This window comes from Scyliorhinus torazame, chromosome 10, assembly GCF_047496885.1.
Source record: "Scyliorhinus torazame isolate Kashiwa2021f chromosome 10, sScyTor2.1, whole genome shotgun sequence".
Lineage (NCBI taxonomy): Eukaryota > Metazoa > Chordata > Chondrichthyes > Carcharhiniformes > Scyliorhinidae > Scyliorhinus > Scyliorhinus torazame.
In genome coordinates, this window is record NC_092716.1 from 128,068,897 (window position 1) to 128,088,919 (window position 20,023).

The 20,023-nt window shown below is 57.4% G+C and overlaps 1 protein-coding gene across 1 annotated transcript in view; it reads right to left on the reverse strand.

The window, feature by feature from the left end:
- Window positions 1–20,023, reverse strand: part of LOC140430249 (uncharacterized) — a 71,589-nt gene that overhangs the window by 19,461 nt on the left and 32,105 nt on the right. The window contains exons 3-4 of the mRNA XM_072517676.1: window positions 18,019–18,318; window positions 10,856–10,966 (exon numbers count right to left, since the gene is read on the reverse strand). Coding sequence (XP_072373777.1) covers window positions 10,856–10,966; window positions 18,019–18,318 — 411 coding nt within the window. The remainder of the gene's footprint in view (window positions 1–10,855; window positions 10,967–18,018; window positions 18,319–20,023) is intronic.

The window sequence follows — 20,023 nt, forward strand, 5'->3', positions numbered from 1 at the left end:
GCCAGTGCAGGCTCTCCTCTCCATCCCTCAGAAAACCAGTGCCAGTGCAGGATCCTCTCCCCATCCCTCACACACCCAGTGCCAGTGCAGGCTCTCCTCTCCATCCCTCACAAAACCAGTGCCAGTGCAGGCTCTCCTCTCCATCCCTCACACACCCAGTGCCAGTGCAGGCTCCCCTCTCCGTCCCACACACTGCCAGTGCAATCTCTACTCTCCACCCCTCACACACCCAGTCCCAGTGCAGGCTCTCCTTTCACTCCTCTAAACACCCAGCGCCAGTACAGGATCCTCTCTCCATCCCTCACACACCCAGTGCCAGTGCAGGATCCTCTCTCTCTCACACACACCCATGCCAGTGCAGGATCCTCTCTCCATCCCTCACACACCCAGTGCCAGTGCAGGATCCTCTCTCTCTCTCACACACCCACTGCCTGTGCAGGATCCTCTCTCCATCCCTCGCACATCCAGTGCCAGTGCAGGATCCTCTTTCCATCCCTCACACACGCAGTGCCAGTGCAGGATCCACTCTCCATCTCTCACACACCCAGTGCCAGTGAAGGATCCTCTCTCCCTCACATACCCAGCGCCAGTGCAGGCGCTCTTCTCCAGCCCTCACACACCCAGTGCCAGTCAGGGTCCTCTCTCCCTCACACACCCAGTGCCAGTGCAGGCTCTCCTCTCCATCCCTCACACACCCAGTGCCAGTGCAGGATCCTCTCTCCCTCACACACCCAGTGCCAGTGCAGGCTCTCCTCTCCATCCCTCACACACCCAGTGCCAGTGCAGGCTCTCCTCTCATCCTTCACACACCCAGTATCAATGCAGGATCCTCTATCCATCCCTCACAGACCCAGTGCCAGTGCAGGATCCTCTCTCCATCCCTCACACACCCAGTGCCAGTGCAGGATCCTCTCTCTCTCTCTATCACACACGCAGTGCCAGTGCAGGATCCTCTCTCCATCCCTCACACAACCAGTGCCAGTGCAGGATCCTCTCTCTCTCTCTCTCTCACACACCCAGTGCAAGTGCAGGATCCTCTCTCCATCCCTCACACACCCAGTGCCAGTGCAGGATCCTCTCTCTCTCTCACACACCCAGTGCCAGTGCAGGTTCTCTAATCTATCCTTCACACACTCAGTGCCAGTGCAGGCTCTCCTCTCCCTCCTCTAAACACCCAGTGCCAGTGCAGGATCCTATCTTCCTCACGCAGCCAGTGCCAGTGCAGGATCCTCTCTCCATCCCTCACACACCCAGTGCCAGTGCAGGATCCTCTCTCCCTCACATGCCCAGTGCCAGTGCAGGCTCTCTTCTCCATCCCTCACACATCCAGTGCCAGTGCAGGATCCTCTCTCCCTCACACACCCAGTGCCAGTGCAGGATCCTCTCTCTCTCACACACCCAGTGCCAGTGCAGGCTCTCCTCTCCATCCCTCACACACCCAACGCCAGTGCAGGATCCTCTTTCTCTCACACAGCCAGTGCCAGTGCAGGATCCTCTCTCCCTCACACACCAGTGCCAGTGCAGGATTCTCTCTCTCTCACACACCCTGTGCCAGTGCACGATCCTCTCTCTCTCACACACCCAGTGCCAGTGCAGGATGCTCTCTCCCTCACACACCCAGTGCCAGTGCAGGATTCTCTCTCTCTCCCACTGCCAATGCGTGAACCCCTCTCCTTCCCACTGCCAGTGCGTGACCCCTCTTCTTCCCACTGCCAGTGAGGGATCCCCTCTCCTTCCCATTGCCAGTGCGGGATCCCCTCTCCATCCCACTGCCAGTGCGGGATCCCCTCTCCTTCCCACTGCCAGTGCGGGATCCCCTCTACTTCCCACTGCTAGTGCGGGATCCCCTCTCCTTCCTACTGCCAGTGCGGGATCCCCTCTCCTTCCCACTGTCAGTGCGGGATCCCCTCTCCTTCCCACTGCCAGTGCGGGATCACCTCTCCTTCCCACTGCCAGTGCGGGATCCCCTCTCCTTCCCACTGCCAGTGCGGGATCCCCTCTCCTTCCCAATGCCAGTGCGTGATCCCCTCACCTTCCCACTGCCAGTGCGTGAATCCCTCTCCTTCCCACTGCCAGTGCGTGAACCCCTCTCCTTGCCACTGCCAGTGCGTGATCCCCTCTCCTTCCCACTGCCAATGCGTGAACCCCTCTCCTTCCCACTGCCAGTGCGTGACCCCTCTTCTTCCCACTGCCAGTGCGGGATCCCCTCTCCTTCCCATTGCCAGTGCGGGATCCCCTCTCCATCCCACTGCCAGTGCGGGATCCCCTCTCCTTCCCACTGCCAGTGCGGGATCCCCTCTACTTCCCACTGCTAGTGCGGGATCCCCTCTCATTCCCACTGCCAGTGCGGGATCCCCTCTCCTTCCCACAGCCAGTGCGGGATCCCCCCTCCTTCCCACTGCCAGTGCAGGCTCTCCTCTCCATCCCTCACACACCCAGTGCCAGTGCAGGATCCTCTTTCCATCCCTCACACACCCAGTGCCAGTGCGGGATCCGCTCTCCTTCCCACTGCCAGTACGTGAACCACTCTCCTTCCCACTGTCAGTGCGGGATCCCTTCTCCTTCCCACTGCAAGTGTGTGAACCCATCTCCTTCCCACTGCCAGTGCATGAACCCCTCTCCTTCCAACTGCCAGTGCGTGATATCTTCTCCTTCCCACTGCCAGTGCGGGATTCCATCACCTTCCCACTGCCACTGCCAGTGTGTGAACCCCTCTCCTTCCCACTGCCACTGCCAGTGTGTGAACCCCTCTCCTTCCCACTGCCAGTGCGTGAACCCCTCTCCTTCCCACTGCCACTGCCAGTGTGTGAACCCCTCTCATTTCCCACTGCCAGTGCGTGTACCCCTCTCCTTCCCACTGCCAGTGTGTGTACCCCTCTCCTTCCCACTGTCAGTGCGGGATCCCCTCTCCTTCCCACTGCCAGTGCGGGATCACCTCTCCTTCCCACTGCCAGTGCGGGATCCCCTCTCCTTCCCACTGCCAGTGCGGGATCCCCTCTCCTTCCCAATGCCAGTGCGTGATCCCCTCACCTTCCCACTGCCACTGCCAGTGCGTGAACCCCTCTCCTTCCCACTGCCAGTGCGTGAACCCCTCTCCTTGCCACTGCCAGTGCGTGATCCCCTCTCCTTCCCACTGCTAGTGCGCGATCCCCTCTCCTTCCCACTGCCAGTGCGGGATCCCCTCTACTTCCCACAGCCAGTGCGGGATCCCCCCTCCTTCCCACTGCCAGTGCAGGCTCTCCTCTCTATCCCTCACACACCCAGTGCCAGTGCAGGCTCTCCTCTCCATCGCTCAAACACCCAGTGCCAGTGCAGGCTCTCCTCTCCATCCCTCACACACCCAGTGCCAGTGCAGGATCCTCTCTCCCTCACACACCCAGTGCCAGTGCAGGATCCTCTCTCCCTCACACACCCAGTGCCAGTGCAGGATCCTCTCTCCCTCACATGCCCAGTGCCAGTGCAGGCTCTCTTCTCCATCCCTCACACACCCAGTGCCAGTGCAGGATCCTCTCTCCCTCACACACCCAGTACCAGTGCAGGATCCTCTCTCCCTCACACACCCTGTGCCAGTGCAGGATCCTCTCTCTCTCACACACCCAGTGCCAGTGCATGCTCTCCTCTCCATCCCTCACACACCCAGCGCCAGTGCAGGATCCTCTCTCTCTCTCTCACTCACCCAGTGCCAGTGCAGGATCCTCTCTCCATCCCTCACACACCCAGTGCCAGTGCAGGATTCTCTATCCATCCCTCACACACCCAGTGCCAGATCAGGATCCTGTCTCCATCCCTCACACACCCAGTGCCAATGCAGGCTCTCCTCTCCATCCCTCACACACCCAGTGCCAGTGCAGGCTCTCCTCTCCATCCCTCACACACCCAGTGCCAGTGCAGGCTCTTTGTCCATCCTTCACACACCCAGTGCCAGTGCAGACTCTTCTCTCCATCCGTCACACACGCAGTGCCAGTGCGGGGTCCTCTCTCCATCCCTCACACACGCAGTGCCAGTGCAGGATCCTCTCTCCATCCCTCACACACCCAGTGCCAGAGCAGGATCCTCTCTCCATCCCTCACACACCCAGTGCCAGTGCAGGATCCTCTCTCCGTCCCTTACATACCCAGTGCCAGTGCAGGATCCTCTCTCCATCCCTCACACACCCAGTGCCAGTGCAGGATCCACCTCCATCCCTCACACCCAGCGCCAATTCAGGCCCTCCTCTACCTCCCTCACACAACCTGTGCCAGTGCAGGCCCTCCTCTCCCTCCCTCACACACCCAGTGCCAGTGCAGGGTCCTCTCTCCATCCCTCACACACCCAGTGCCAATGCAGGAACCTCTCTCCCTCACACACCCAGTGCCAGTGCAGGATCCTCTCTCTCTCACATACCCAGTGCCAGTGCAGGCTCTCCTCTCCATCCCTCACACACCCAGCGCCAGTGCAGGATCCTCTTTCTCTCACACAGCCAGTGCCAGTGCAGGATCCTCTCTCCCTCACACACCAAGTGCCAGTGCAGGAATCTCTCTCTCTCACACACCCTGTGCCAGTGCAGGATCCTCTCTTTTTCACACACCCAGTGCCAGTGCAGGCTCTCCTCTCCATCCCTCACACACCCAGCGCCAGTGCAGGATCCTCTTTCTCTCACACAGCCAGTGCCAGTGCAGGATCCTCTACCCATCCCTCACGCAACCAGTGCCAGTGCAGGATCCGCTCCCATCCCTCACACACCCAGTGCCAGTGCAAGATCCTCTGTCCACCCCTCACACACCCAGTGCCAGTGCAGGCTCTCCTCTCCATCCCTCACACGCCCAGTGCCAGTGCAGGATCCTCTGTCCATCCCTCACACACCCAGTGCCAGTGCAGGATCCTCTCTCTCTCTCTCACACACCCAGTGCCAGTTCAGGATCCTCTCTCCATCCCTCACACACCCAGTGCCAGTGCAGGATCCTCTCTCCCTCACACACCCAGTGCCAGTGCAGCCTCTCCTCTCCATCCCTCACACACCCAGTGCCAGTGCAGGCTCTCCTCTCATCCCTCACACACCCAGTATCAGTGCAGGATCCTCTATCCATCCCTCACAGACCCAGTGCCAGTGCAGGATCCTCTCTCCATCCCTCACACACCCAGTGCCAGTGCAGGATCCTCTCTCCATCCCTCACACACTCAGTGCCAGTGCAGGCTCTCCTCTCCCTCCTCGAAACACCCAGTGCCAGTGCAGGATCCTATCTTCCTCACGCAGCCAGTGCCAGTGTAGGCTCTCCTCTCCATGTCTCACACACCCAGCGCCAGTACAAGCTCTCCTCTCCCTCCTCTCAACACCCAGTATCAGTGCAGGATCCTCTCTCCATCCCTCACACACCCAGTGCCAGTGCAGGATCCTCTCTCTCTCACACACACCCAGTGCCAGTGCAGGATCCTCTCTCCATCCCTCACACACCCAGTGCCAGTGCAGGATCCTCTCTCTCTCTCTCACACACCCAGTGCCAGTGCAGGATCCTCTCTCCCTCACATGCCCAGTGCCAGTGCAGGCTCTCTTCTCCATCCCTCACACATCCAGTGCCAGTGCAGGATCCTCTCTCCCTCACACGCCCAGTGCCAGTGCAGGATCCTCTCTCTCTCACACACCCAGTGCCAGTGCAGGCTCTCCTCTCCATCCCTCACACACCCAACGCCAGTGCAGGATCCTCTTTCTCTCACACAGCCAGTGCCAGTGCAGGATCCTCTCTCCCTCACACACCAGTGCCAGTGCAGGCTCTCCTCTCCATCCCTCACACACCCAGCGCCAGTGCAGGATCCTCTTTCTCTCACACAGCCAGTGCCAGTGCAGGCTCTCCTCTCCATCCCTCACACATCCAGTGCCAGTGCAGGATCCTCTCCCCATCCCTCACACACCCAGTGCCAGTGCAGGCTCTCCTCTCCATCCCTCACACACCCAGCGCCAGTGCAGGATCCTCTTTCTCTCACACAGCCAGTGCCAGTGCAGGATCCTCTCCCCATCCCTCACACACCCAGTGCCAGTGCAGGATCCGCTCCCATCCCTCACACACCCAGTGCCAGTGCAAGATCCTCTGTCCATCCCTCACACACCCAGTGCCAGTGCAGGCTCTCCTCTCCATCCCTCACACACCCAGTGCCAGTGCAGGCTCTCCTCTCCATCCCTCACACACCCAGTGCCAGTGCAGGATCCTCTTTCCATCCCTCACACACCCAGTGCCAGTGCGGGATCCGCTCTCCTTCCCACTGCCAGTACGTGAACCTCTCTCCTTCCCACTGTCAGTGTGGGATCCCTTCTCCTTCCCACTGCAAGTGTGTGAACCCATCTCCTTCCCACTGCCAGTGCATGAACCCCTCTCCTTCCCACTGCCAGTGCGTGATATCCTCTCCTTCCCACTGCCAGTGCGGGATTCCCTCACCTTCCCACTGCAACTGCCAGTGTGTGAACCCCTCTCCTTCCCACTGCCAGTGTGTGAACCCCTCTCATTTCCCACTGCCAGTGCATGAACCCCTCTCCTTCCCACTGCCACTGCCAGTGTGTGAACCCCTCTCATTTCCCACTGCCAGTGCGTGTACCCCTCTCCTTCCCACTGCCAGTGTGTGTACCCCTCTCCTTCCCACTGTCAGTGCGGGATCCCCTCTCCTTCCCACTGCCAGTGCGGGATCACCTCTCCTTCCCACTGCCAGTGCGGGATCCCCTCTCCTTCCCACTGCCAGTGCGGGATCCCCTCTCCTTCCCAATGCCAGTGCGTGATCCCCTCACCTTCCCACTGCCACTGCCAGTGCGTGAATCCCTCTCCTTCCCACTGCCAGTGCGTGAACCCCTCTCCTTTCCACTGCCAGTGCGTGATCCCCTCTCCTTCCCACTGCCAATGCGTGAACCCCTCTCCTTCCCACTGACAGTGCGTGACCCCTCTTCTTCCCACTGCCAGTGCGGGATCCCCTCTCCTTCCCATTGCCAGTGCGGGATCCCCTCTCCATCCCACTGCCAGTGCGGGATCCCCTCTCCTTCCCACTGCCAGTGCGGGATCCCCTCTACTTCCCACTGCTAGTGCGGGATCCCCTCTCCTTCCCACTGCCATTGCGGGATCCCCTCTCCTTCCCACAGCCAGTGCGGGATCCCCCCTCCTTCCCACTGCCAGTGCAGGCTCTCCTCTCCATCCCTCACACACCCAGTGCCAGTGCAGGATCCTCTTTCCATCCCTCACACACCCAGTGCCAGTGCGGGATCCGCTCTCCTTCCCACTGCCAGTACGTGAACCTCTCTCCTTCCCACTGTCAGTGCGGGATCCCTTCTCCTTCCCACTGCAAGTGTGTGAACCCATCTCCTTCCCACTGCCAGTGCATGAACCCCTCTCCTTCCCACTGCCAGTGCGTGATATCTTCTCCTTCCCACTGCCAGTGCGGGATTCCATCACCTTCCCACTGCCACTGCCAGTGTGTGAACCCCTCTCCTTCCCACTTCCACTGCCAGTGTGTGAAACCCTCTCCTTCCCACTGCCAGTGCGTGAACCCCTCTCCTTCCCACTGCCACTGCCAGTGTGTGAACCCCTCTCATTTCCCACTGCCAGTGCGTGTACCCCTCTCCTTCCCACTGCCAGTGTGTGTACCCCTCTCCTTCCCACTGTCAGTGCGGGATCCCCTCTCCTTCCCACTGCCAGTGCGGGATCACCTCTCCTTCCCACTGCCAGTGCGGGATCCCCTCTCCTTCCCACTGCCAGTGCGGGATCCCCTCTCCTTCCCAATGCCAGTGCGTGATCCCCTCACCTTCCCACTGCCACTGCCAGTGCGTGAATCCCTCTCCTTCCCACTGCCAGTGCGTGAACCCCTCTCCTTGCCACTGCCAGTGCGTGATCCCCTCTCCTTCCCACTGCTAGTGCGGGATCCCCTCTCCTTCCCACTGCCAGTGCGGGATCCCCTCTCCTTCCCACAGCCAGTGCGGGATCCCCCCTCCTTCCCACTGCCAGTGCAGGCTCTCCTCTCTATCGCTCAAACACCCAGTGCCAGTGCAGGCTCTCCTCTCCATCCCTCACACACCCAGTGCCAGTGCAGGATCCTCTCTCCCTCACACACCCAGTGCCAGTGCAGGATCCTCTCTCCCTCACACACCCAGTGCCAGTGCAGGATCCTCTCTCCCTCACATGCCCAGTGCCAGTGCAGGCTCTCTTCTCCATCCCTCACACACCCAGTGCCAGTGCAGGATCCTCTCTCCCTCACACACCCAGTACCAGTGCAGGATCCTCTCTCCCTCACACACCCTGTGCCAGTGCAGGATCCTCTCTCACACCCAGTGCCAGTGCATGCTCTCCTCTCCATCCCTCACACACCCAGCGCCAGTGCAGGATCCTCTCTCTCTCTCTCACTCACCCAGTGCCAGTGCAGGATCCTCTCTCCATCCCTCACACACCCAGTGCCAGTGCAGGATTCGCTATCCATCCCTCACACACCCAGTGCCAGATCAGGATCCTGTCTCCATCCCTCACACACCCAGTGCCAGTGCAGGCTCTTTGTCCATCCTTCACACACCCAGTGCCAGTGCAGACTCTTCTCTCCATCCCTCACACACGCAGTGCCAGTGCAGGATCCTCTCTCCATCCCTCACACACCCAGTGCCAGTGCAGGATCCACCTCCATCCCTCACACACCCAGCGCCAATTCAGGCCCTCCTCTCCCTCCCTCACACAACCTGTGCCAGTGCAGGCCCCCCTCCCCCTCCCTCACACACCCAGTGCCAGTGCAGGATCCTCTCTCCATCTTTCACACACCCAGTGCCAGTGCAGGATCCTCTCTATCACACATAGGCAGTGCCAGTGCAGGCTCTCCTCTCCGTCCCTCACACACCCAGTGCCAATGCAGGAACCTCTCTCCCTCACACACCCAGTGCCAGTGCAGGCTCTCCTCTCCATTCTTCATACACCCAGTGCCAGTGTAGTCTCTCCTCTCCATCCCTCACACACGCAGTGCCAGTGCAGGCTCTCCTCTCCATCCCTCACACACGCAGTGCCAGTGCAGGGTCCTCTCTCCATCCCTCACATACCCAGTGCCAATGCAGGAACCTCTATCCCTCACACACCCAGTGCCAGTGCAGGCTCTCCTCTCCATCCCTCACACACCCAGCGCCAGTGCAGGATCCTCTTTCTCTCACACAGCCAGTGCCAGTGCAGGATCCTCTCTCCCTCACACACCAAGTGCCAGTGCAGGAATCTCTCTCTCTCACACACCCTGTGCCAGTGCAGGATCCTCTCTTTTTCACACACCCAGTGCCAGTGCAGGCTCTCCTCTCCATCCCTCACACACCCAGCGCCAGTGCAGGATCCTCTTTCTCTCACACAGCCAGTGCCAGTGCAGGATCCTCTACCCATCCCTCACGCAACCAGTGCCAGTGCAGGATCCGCTCCCATCCCTCACACACCCAGTGCCAGTGCAAGATCCTCTGTCCACCCCTCACACACCCAGTGCCAGTGCAGGCTCTCCTCTCCATCCCTCACACGCCCAGTGCCAGTGCAGGATCCTCTTTCCATCCCTCACACACCCAGTGCCAGTGCAGGATCCTCTCTCTCTCTCTCACACACCCAGTGCCAGTTCAGGATCCTCTCTCCATCCCTCACACACCCAGTGCCAGTGCAGGATTCTCTATCCATCCCTCACACACCCAGTGCCAGATCAGGATCCTCTCTCCATCCCTCACACACCCAGTGCCAGTGCAGGATCCTCGATCCATCCCTCACACAGTGCCAGTGCAGGATTCTCTCTCCATCCCTCACACAAGGAGTGCCAGTGCAGGATCCTCTCTCCATCCCTCACACACCCAGTGCCAGTGCAGGATCCTCACTCCATCCCTCACACACCCAGTGCCAGTGCAGGATCTTCTCCATCCCTCACACACCCAGTGCCAGTGCAGGATCCTCTCTCCATCGCTCACACGCCCAGTGGCAGTGCAGGATCCTCTCTCCATCCCTCACACACGCAGTGCCAGTGCAGGATCCTCTCTCCATCCCTCACACACGCAGTGCCAGTGCAGGATCCTCTCTCCATCCCTCACACACGCAGTGCCAGTGCAGGATCCTTTCTCCATCCCTCACACACGCAGTGCCAGTGCAGGATCTTCTCCATCCATCACACACCCAGTGCCAGTGCAGGATCCTCTCCATCCCTCACACACCCAGTGCCGGTGCAGGATCCTCTCTCCATCCGTCACACACCCAGTGCCAGTGCAGGATCCTCTCCATCCCTCACACACCCAGTGCCAGTGCAGGATCCTCTCCATCCCTCACACACCCAGTGCCAGTGCATGATCCTCTCTCCATCGCTCACACACCCAGTGGCAGTGCAGGATCCTCTCTCCATCCCTCACACACGCAGTGCCAGTGCAGGATCCTCTCTCCATCCCTCACACACCCAGGGCCAGTGCAGGATCCTCGATCCTCTCTCCATCGCTCACACACGCAGTGCCAGTGCAGGCTCTCCTCTCCATCCCTCACACACGCAGTGCCAGTGCAGGATCCTCTCTCCATCCCTCACACACCCAGGGCCAGTGCAGGATCCTCGATCCTCTCTCCATCGCTCACACACGCAGTGCCAGTGCAGGCTCTCCTCTCCATTCCTCACATACCCAGTGCCAGTGCAGGATCCTCTCTCTATCGCTCACACACGCAGTGCCAGTGCAGGCTCTCCTCTCCATTCCTCACACACCCAGTGCCAGTGCAGGAAATCTCTCTCTATTCCTCACACACCCAGTGCCAGTGCAGGATCCTCTCTCCATCCCACATCCAACTCTTCACTCTCTCTGACACCCACACTCAATGATCACAATCTCAGCTGATAAATAGAGGAGATTGTGTTCTGTGATCAGACCCAATACTCAACTTGATTGGTCACGGCAGAGATAGAATGTGATCAGCAAGGCAGCCACACAAATTGCCAGGTAAATTGCAGTAAGAATGATCTTCACCTTCTGGTACTGAATGGATGAAATATCTGTAAACAGAGCAAGGAGAGAGAGGGGCTGTCAATAGGAAGTGACAACAACTGATTGTTCAGTCCTGTACATGTGTGTGTGTTTGTGTGTGAGACTGTGCGTATGTCTGTATGTGTTTGTCTGTGTGTGTCTGTTTGTGTGTGTATCCGTGTGTGTAAATTTCTGTTTGCGTGTGTCTGTGAATGAGTGTCTGTGTGTGTGTGTGTCTGTGTGTGCCAGTGTGTCGGTCTGTCTGTGTGTGTATCCATGTGTGTAAATTTCTGTTTGCGTGTGTGTGAGGTTCTGTGTGTGTGCGTTCTGTATGTGCATGCGTGTCTGTCTGTTTGTGAGTCTGGTTAGGCCAGCATTTATTGCCCATCCCTAGTTGCCCTTCAGAAGGTGATTGTGAGTTGCCTTCTTGAATCACTGCAGTCCATGTGCTGTAGGTACACCGCTGTGCTGTTAGGGAGGGAGTGCCAGGATGTTGCCCCGGCGACAGTGAAGGAACGGCGATATATTTAAAAGTCAGGGTGGTGAGTGACTTGGAGGGGAAACTCCAGGTGGTGGGGTTCCCAGGTATCTGCTGCTCTTGTCCTTCTATGTGGTAGTGGTCGTGGGTTTGGAAGGTGCTGCCTGAGGAACCTATGTGAGTTACTGCAGTGCATCTTGTAGATGGTACACATGGACTTCCGGGTGCGGCTATGCAGAGCTACGTCGCATATTCGGTAGCTCCCGCTTGGAACGGACTTTTGGGCTCTTTTGCAGGGCCCCCACGGCATTTGTTTGACATTTCCCAGTGTGGCAAGAGGACTGCAACACTCCCCTGATGGTGTCCCCCAGGAGTGTTGTGTCTTTTGGCTGCCAGGCCCGGCAGAAGCAGTGGAAGATTTGGCTGCAACAGGATAAACAGCATTTGCAGCAGTTTGCAGCATGCAAGCGGGGGAAGGGCAAGCTTAAAGCTGCAAACAGTCCTGAGGACCTTTATCAAAAGTGAATTCTAACAGCAGAGGGAACAACTGTGAAAAGATCTCACCAGGGCCACTGAAGAAGCGGGGACGAGGCTTCCGGTGGCGGCCATGGAGGAGTAGGTCACGCATTCGGCAGCTCCCGTCTGGAACGGACACTTAGACCTTTTTCAGGAGTTTCCACAGACATTTTGGGGCAGATTGGTGAAGCGAACACTGCCAAAAGGATTCCCTCTCGAGACTTTTGGGCTCTTTTCAGGGCCCCCAAGGGCACTTTTTCGACGTTTCCCGGTGTGGGAAGGAGTTAATAATAGTTCCCCGTCAGTATATGGCTTTAACTCGGAGCGGGGTGACAAAAAAGGTGGTGGTGGACCAGAAGAAGGGAGGGAAGAAGGACAAAATGGCGGCGGGCGGAGACCAGGCAGCGTGGAGGCAGTGGGTGGAGGAGCAACAGGAGGGTATCCAGCGCTGCCTCAGAGAGATTAAAAAGGACCTGCTAGAGCCGATGAAGGCTTCTATTGATAAGCTGCTGGAGACACAGACGGCCCAGGGGGTGGCGATCCGAGAGGCTCAACAAAAGATCTCTGTCAATGAGGACGAGATCTTAGTCCTGGCGGTAAAGGTGGAGGCGCACGAGGCGCTCCACAAGAAATGGCAGGAGCGGTTCGAGGAGATGGAGAATCGGTCGAGGCGGAAGAATCTGCGGATTCTGGGCCTCCCAGAGGGGCTGGAGGGGCCAGAAGTGGTCACCATGTTAAACTCGCTGATGGGAGCGGAGTCCTTCCAGGGGCCCCTGGAGCTGGAAGGGGCCCATAGAGTGTTGGCGAGGAGGCCCAAGGCTAACGAGCCTCCGCGGGCGGTGCTGGTGAGGTTCCATCGGTTCGCTGATCAGGCGTGTGTGCTCAGGTGGGCCAAGAAGGAGAGGAGCAGCAGGTTCGGAGGTTCGGATATATCAGGACTGGAGTGCGGAGGTGGCGAAGGGGAGGGCCGGGTACAATCGAGCGAAGGCGGTGCTGCACAGGAAGGGGGTGAAGTTTGGCATGTTGCAGTCGGCGCGATTGTGGGTCACCTACAAGGACCGGCACCATTATTTTGAGTCTCCGGAGGAGGCGTGGGCCTTTGTTCAGGCCGAGAAGCTGGACACAGACTGAGGGTCGGGATGGGCGATTGGGGACTGCGGTGGATATGTTATGCCTATTTTTGGTTCGGGGGGTGGGGCCTTTGCATTGTTTTGGGTTTCTTTTTCTCTATGTTTTTCTCTTTCGGGTTGGGGAGGGTGGATGGGGTGGTTTGGGCACTGTTTTGGTTGGTGGCGGGGCCTGGTAGGTGGAGAGCGCGGGATTTTTTTCCCACGCCGAAGACTGGGGGGGACAGGACCGGGGCGGGGAAGCGAGGATTGTTTCCCCCGTGCTTAGAACGGGGTGGGGGAGAGCCTGTGAATGGGGAGCGGGAGAGGAGGGTGTGCCACACAATGGGAGGAGTCGAAGGGGAGGCGGGAGTGGCCGGGGTCAGCAGGAGTCAGCTGACTTGCGGAAGTGCAATGGGGGGAGTAAACCAGCTAGGATGGGTCCTAGCCGGGTGGGTGGGGGGGAATCGAGTTGCTGCTGCTAAGATCAAGGAGGAGCTGGAGCGAGTGGGGTGGGACAAGGCGGGGGTATGCCGCTGTGGGGAACGGGCCGGGTGTGGGGTGCGGGCGCGTGGCTGGCCGAGGAGGGATCATGGCTAGTCGGCGGGGGAGGGGGGCGGGTAGCCCTCTGATCCGGCTGATAACCTGGAATGTAAGGGGACTGAATGGGCCGGTCAAGCGGGCTCGTGTGTTCGCGCACCTGAAGGGGCTCAAGGCTGATGTGGTTATGCTCCAGGAGACACACCTGAAGGTGGCAGACCAGGTAAGACTGAGGAAAGGGTGGGTAGGTCAAGTGTTTCACTCGGGGCTAGATGCCAAAAATCGAGGGGTGGCGATCTTAGTGGGAAAGAAGGTGTTATTCGAGGCGTCGAGCATTGTGGCAGATAATGGCGGTAGGTACATAATGGTAAGTGGTAAGTTGCAGGGAGAGAGGGTGGTACTGGTCAATGTGTATGCTCCGAACTGGGACGATGTGGGTTTTATGCGGCGTATGTTGGGTCGGATCCCAGACTTGGAAGTGGGGGGCCTGATAATGGGGGGAGACTTTAACTGGGTCATTCACTGGGTCGCTCCAGGTCGAGGACGGGTAGGAAGCCGGCGGCGGCTAGAGTGTTGAGGGGATTTATGGACCAAATGGGAGGGGTGGGCCCTTGGAGATTTGCAAGGCCGGGGGCTAGGGAATTTTCATTCTTCTCACATGTCCATAAGGCTTATTCTCGAATCGACTTTTTCATTTTGAGTAGGGCGCTGATAGCGAGAGTAGAGGATATCGAGTATTCAGCAATAGCCATTTCGGACCACGCCCCGCATTGGGTGGACTTGGAGATGGGGGAGGAGAGGGACCAGCGCCCGCTGTGGCGCTTGGAGGTGGGGCTGTTGGCGGACGAGGAGGTGAGCAAGCGGGTCCGCGGAAGTATAGAGAGGTACTTGGAGACCAACGACAACGGGGAGGTCCGAGTGGGGATGGTATGGGAGGCACTGAAGGCGGTGGTGAGGTGAGAGCTGATCTCCATCAGGGCCCACAAGGAGCGGAGGGAGCGGGGGGAGAGGGAGAGGCTGGTGGGGGAGATGGTGAGGGTAGACAGGAGGTATGCGGAAGAACCTGAGGAAGGATTGTTGAGGAAGAGGCGCAGCCTCCAGGCCGAATTCGACCTGGTGACCACCAGGAAGGCGGAGGTGCAGTGGAGGAAGGTTCAGGGGGCGGTCTACGAGTTTGGGGAAAAGGCAAGCCGGATGCTGGCGCATCAGCTTCGGAAGCGCGACGCAGCTAGGGAGATCGGGGGACTTAAGGACAGGGGAGGGAGCGTGGTGCGGAGTGGGGTTGGCATCAATGGAGTCTTCAGGGACTTCTACGAGGAATTGTACCGATCCGAGCCCCCACGGGAGGAGGGAGGGATGGGCCATTTCCTGGACCAATTGAGGTTTCCAAAGGTGGAAGAGGGACTGGTGGCGGGACTGGGGGCCCCGATTGGGCTGGAGGAGCTGATCAAAGGGATAGGAAGCATGCAGGCGGGGAAGGCACTGGGGCCGGACGGTTTCCCGGTCGAGTTCTATAAAAAATATATGGACCTGTTGGGCCCGCTGTTAGTTAGGACCTTTAATGAGGCAAGGGAGGGGGGGGGCTTTACCCCCGACGATGTCCCGGGCACTGATCTCCTTGATCCTGAAGCGGGACAAGGATCCCCTGCAATGTGGGTCTTACAGACCGATTTCCTTGCTAAATGTAGATGCCAAGGTGCTGGCGAAGGTCTTAGCCACGAGGATTGAGGATTGTGTGCCACAGATCATCCATGAAGACCGGACGGGATTTGTGAAGGGGAGACAGTTGAACGCGAATGTGCGGAGGCTTTTGAACGTTATCATGATGCCGGCGAGGGAGGGGGAGGCGGAGATAGTGGTGGCGATGGACGCTGAGAAAGCCTTCGATAGGGTAGAGTGGGGGTACCTGTGGGAGGTGCTGAAGAGGTTCGGGTTTGGGGAGGGGTTTGTCAGGTGGGTTAGGCTGTTGTACGAGGTCCCGATGGCGAGTGTGGCCACAAATAGGAGGAGGTCCGAGTACATTCGATTGCACCGAGGGACGAGACAGGGGTGTCCCCTGTCCCCCCTGCTCTTCGCACTGGCGATTGAACCCCTGGCTATGGCACTGAGAGAGTCGAGGAACTGGAGGGGGTTGGTGCGGGGTGGGGAGGAGCAGAGGGTGTCGCTTTATGCGGACGACCTGCTGCTGTATGAGGCGGACCCGTTGGGAGGAATGCCAGAGGTAATGAGGATGCTTAGGGAATTTGGGGACTTTTCGGGGTACAAGCTCAATATGGGGAAGAGCAAGCTGTTCGTAGTTCAGCTAGGGGACCAGGAGAGGGGGATTGGCGAGCTCCTACTAAAAAGGGCGGAGAGGAGTTTCAGATATTTGGGGGTCCAGGTGGCCAGGAGCTGGGGGGCCCTGCATAGGCTTAACTTTACAAGGCTGGTGGAGCAAATGGAGGAGGAGTTCAAGAGGTGGGACGCGTTGCCGCTGTCCCTGGCGGGTAGGGTGCAGTCAATCAAAATGACGGTGCTCCCTAGGTTTTTGTTCCTGTTCCAGTGCCTCCCCGTGTTTATCCCGAAGACTTTTTTCAGGCGGGTTAACAGGAGTATAATGGGGTTTGTGTGGGCGCGAGGGACTCCGAGGGTGAGAAGGGTGTTCCTGGAGCGGAATAGAGATGGGGGGGGCTGGTGCTGCCCAACCTCTGTGGGTACTACTGGGCCGCCAATGCTACAATGGTGCGCAAGTGGGTGATGGAGGGAGAGGGGGCTGCATGGAAGAGGCTGGAGACGGCGTCCTGTGTGGGTACGAGTCTGGGGGCGCTGGCAACGGCGCCGCTGCCGCTCCCTCCAAGGAGGTATACCATGAGCCCGGTGGTGGTGGCGGCCCTCAAAATTTGGGGGCAGTGGAGGCGGCATAGGAGGGAAGTTAGGGCCTCGGCGTGGACCCCATTACGGGGGAACCACCGGTTCGCCCCAGGAAGAACAGGTGGAGGGTTTTCGGGGTGGCACAGGGCAGGCATACGAAGGTTAGGGGACCTGTTTGTGGACGGGAAGTTTGCGAGCCTGGGTGTGCTGGAGGAGAAGTACGGGCTCCCCCCGGGGAACACCTTCAGGTACTTACAGGTAAGGGCGTTTGGCAGACGGCAGGTGGTGGAATTCCCACGGCTACTGCCACACACAGTACAGGACAGGGTGCTCTCGGGGGGGTAGGTGGGATTGGGGAAGATCTCGGAAACTTACCAGGTGATGCAGGAGGAGGAGGAGGCCTCGGTGGTGGAGTTGAAAGGTAAGTGGGAGGAGGAGTTGGGAGAGGAAATCGAAGAGGGGACGTGGGCAGATGCCCTAGGGAGGGTGAACTCTTCCTCTTCATGCGCGAGGCTCAGCCTCATACAGTTTAAGGTGCTGCACAGGGCACACATGACCGGGACAAGGATGAACAGGTTCTTTGGGGGTGAGGACAGGTGTGTTAGGTGCTCAGGGAGCCCAGCAAATCACACCCATATGTTCTGGGCATGCCCAGCGCTGGAGGAATTTTGGAAGGGCTTGGCGAGGACGGTGTCGCGGGTGGTAGGATCCAGGGTCAAACCGGGCTGGGGGCTCGCAATATTTGGGGTGGCAGAGGAGCCGGGAGTGCAGGAGGCGAAAGAGGCTGGAATTCTGGCCTTTGCGTCCCTGGTAGCCCGGCGGAGGATTCTCCTTCAGTGGAAAGATACGAGGCCCCCAAGTGTGGAATCCTGGATCAGCGATATGGCAGGGTTCATTAAATTGGAGAGGGTGAAATTCGCCTTGAGAGGGTCGGTACAAGGGTTCTTTAGGCGGTGGCAACCGTTCTTAGACTTTCTAGCAGAAAGCGAGACATTGGTCAATGGCAGCAGCAACGTGGGGGTGGGGGGGGTGGTTTACTTTATTTTTGTTTATGTTATTTACACTGGAGGGTCTGAGGGGGTGTGTACACCTGTTGTGTTAAGTCGGGGGGTTAATGTTAATTTACTATTGATGTACAGGGGTGGGGAGGGGTTTTGGGGGTTGCTTTTTTAAATTGTGTTTTGTACTTAACCCTGTTGGGTTCTTTTTTCTTTCTCATTTTGTTATTGATATTTTATGAAAACCTTTAATAAAATTTTTTTTTTTTTTTAAAGTAGATGGTACACACGGCTGCCACTGTTCCTCGGTGGTGGAAGGTTTGAATGTTTGTGGAAGGGGGAGCAATCAGGCTGGCTGCTTTGTCCCAGATGGTGTTGAGCTTCTGGAGTGTTGTTGGAGCTGCGCTCATCCAGGCAAGTGGATAGTATTCCATTACACTCCTGACTTGTGCCTTAGAACATAGAACATAGAAAATACAGCACAGAACAGGCCCTTCAGCCCACGATGTTGTGCCGAACCTTTGTCCTAGATTAATCATAGATTATCATATGAAGCACTTATGTTTGAAATGGGAAAGATGACAGATCATTACCTGGTAACATTTTGACATAGTCGCTGTAACCACAAGTTTCTCCCACATCAACAATCAGCTTGGCATCTGCTTGAGCGCCCTTGCACTTGTAAACCGTCTGTGCGAGGTGTGAGTCAAGTGTGACATTCAAAATACTACCACCAAACTGCAAATTATGCCTCTGATCATTGACGACCTTTTCATTGCCTCTGAACCACTCCAAATTGGAGTCACCACTCAAGTCAGAACATATCAGTTGCACGTTGCATGGCCCACTGATGGCCTGCTTTCTGTCAATGCAAACCTGAAGCTGTTCGGAACCTAGTAAAGAAAAGACAGCATTAGTAACTCAAGCAGCTGGGTGGAGGAGAACGCTTAATGTTAATCATTTACAGGATGTGGGCGTCGCTGGCTAGGCCAGTATTCATTGCCCATCAGTAATTGCCCTTGAGAAGGTGGTGGTGAGCTGCAGTCCGAGAGGTGTAGGTATACCCACTGTGCTGTTAGGGAAGGAGTTCCAGGATGTTGTCCCAGCGACAGTGAAGGAACGGCGATATATTTCCAAGTCAGGGTGGTGAGTGACTTGGAGGGGAACCTCTGCTGCTCTTGTCCTTCTAGATGATAGTGGTTGTGGGTTTGGAAGGTGCTGCCCCAGGAACTTTGGTGAGTTACTGCAGTGCATCTTGTAGAACAAACAAAGAACAAAGAAAAATACAGCACAGGAACAGGCCCTTCAGCCCTCCAAGCCTGTGCCGACCATGCTGCCCATCTAACCTAAAATCTTCTACACTTCCGGGGTCTGTATCCCTCTATTCCCATCCTATTCATGTATTTGTCAAGATGCCCCTTAAATGTCACTATCGTCCCTGCTTCCACCACCTCCTCCGGCAGCGAGTTCCAGGCACCCACTACCCTCTATGTAAAAAACTTGCCTCGTACATCTCCTCCAAACCTTGCCCCTCGCATCTTAAACCTTGCCCCCTAGTAATTAACCTCTCGACACTGGGAAAAAGCCTCTGACTATCCACTCTCTCTATGCCCCTCATAATTTTGTAGACCTCTATCAGGTTGTCCCTCAACCTCCGTCGTTCCAGTGAGAACAAACCGAGTTTATTCAACCGCTCCTCATATCTAATGCCCTCCATACCAGGCAACATCCTGGTAAATCTCTTCTGCACCCTCTCTAAAGCCTCCACATCCTTCTGGTAGTGTGGCGACCAGAATTGAACACTATACTCCAAGTGTGGCCTAACTAAGGTTCTATACAGCTGCAACATGACTTGCCAATTTTTATACTCAATCCCCCGGCCAATGAAGGCAAGCATGCCGTATGCCTTCTTGACTACCTTCTCCACCTGTGTGGCCCCTTTCAGTGACCTGTGGACATGTACTCCTAGATCTCTCAGACTGTCAATACTCTTGAGGGTTCTACCATTCACTGTACATTCCCTACCTGCATTAGACCTTGCAAAATGCATTACCTCACATTTGTCCGGATTAAACTCCATCTGCCATCTCTCTGCCCAAGTCACCAAACAATCTAAATCCTGCTGTATCTTCTGACAGTCCTCATCGCTATCCGCAATTCCACCAACCTTTGTGTCGTCTGCAAACTTACTAATCAGACCAGTTACATTTTCCTCCAAACCATTTATATATACTACAAAGAGCAAAGGTCCCAGCACTGATCCCTGCAGAACACCAGTAGTCACAGCCCTCCATGGTACACACGGCTGTCACTGTTCGCCAGAGGGTTTGAATGTTTGTGGAAGGGGTGTCAATCAAGTGGGCTGCTTTGTCTTGGGTGGTGTCGCGCTTCTTGAGTGTTGTTGGAGCTGCACTCATCCAGGCAAGTGGAGAGTATTCCATTACACTCCCGACTTGAGCCTTGTGAGATGGTGGACAGGCTTTGGGGAGTCAGGAGGTGAGTTACTCACCATAGGATTCCTAGCCTTTGACCTGCCCTGGCAGCCACAGTATTAATGTGGCTAGTCCAGTTCAGTTTCTGACCAAAGGTAACCCCCAG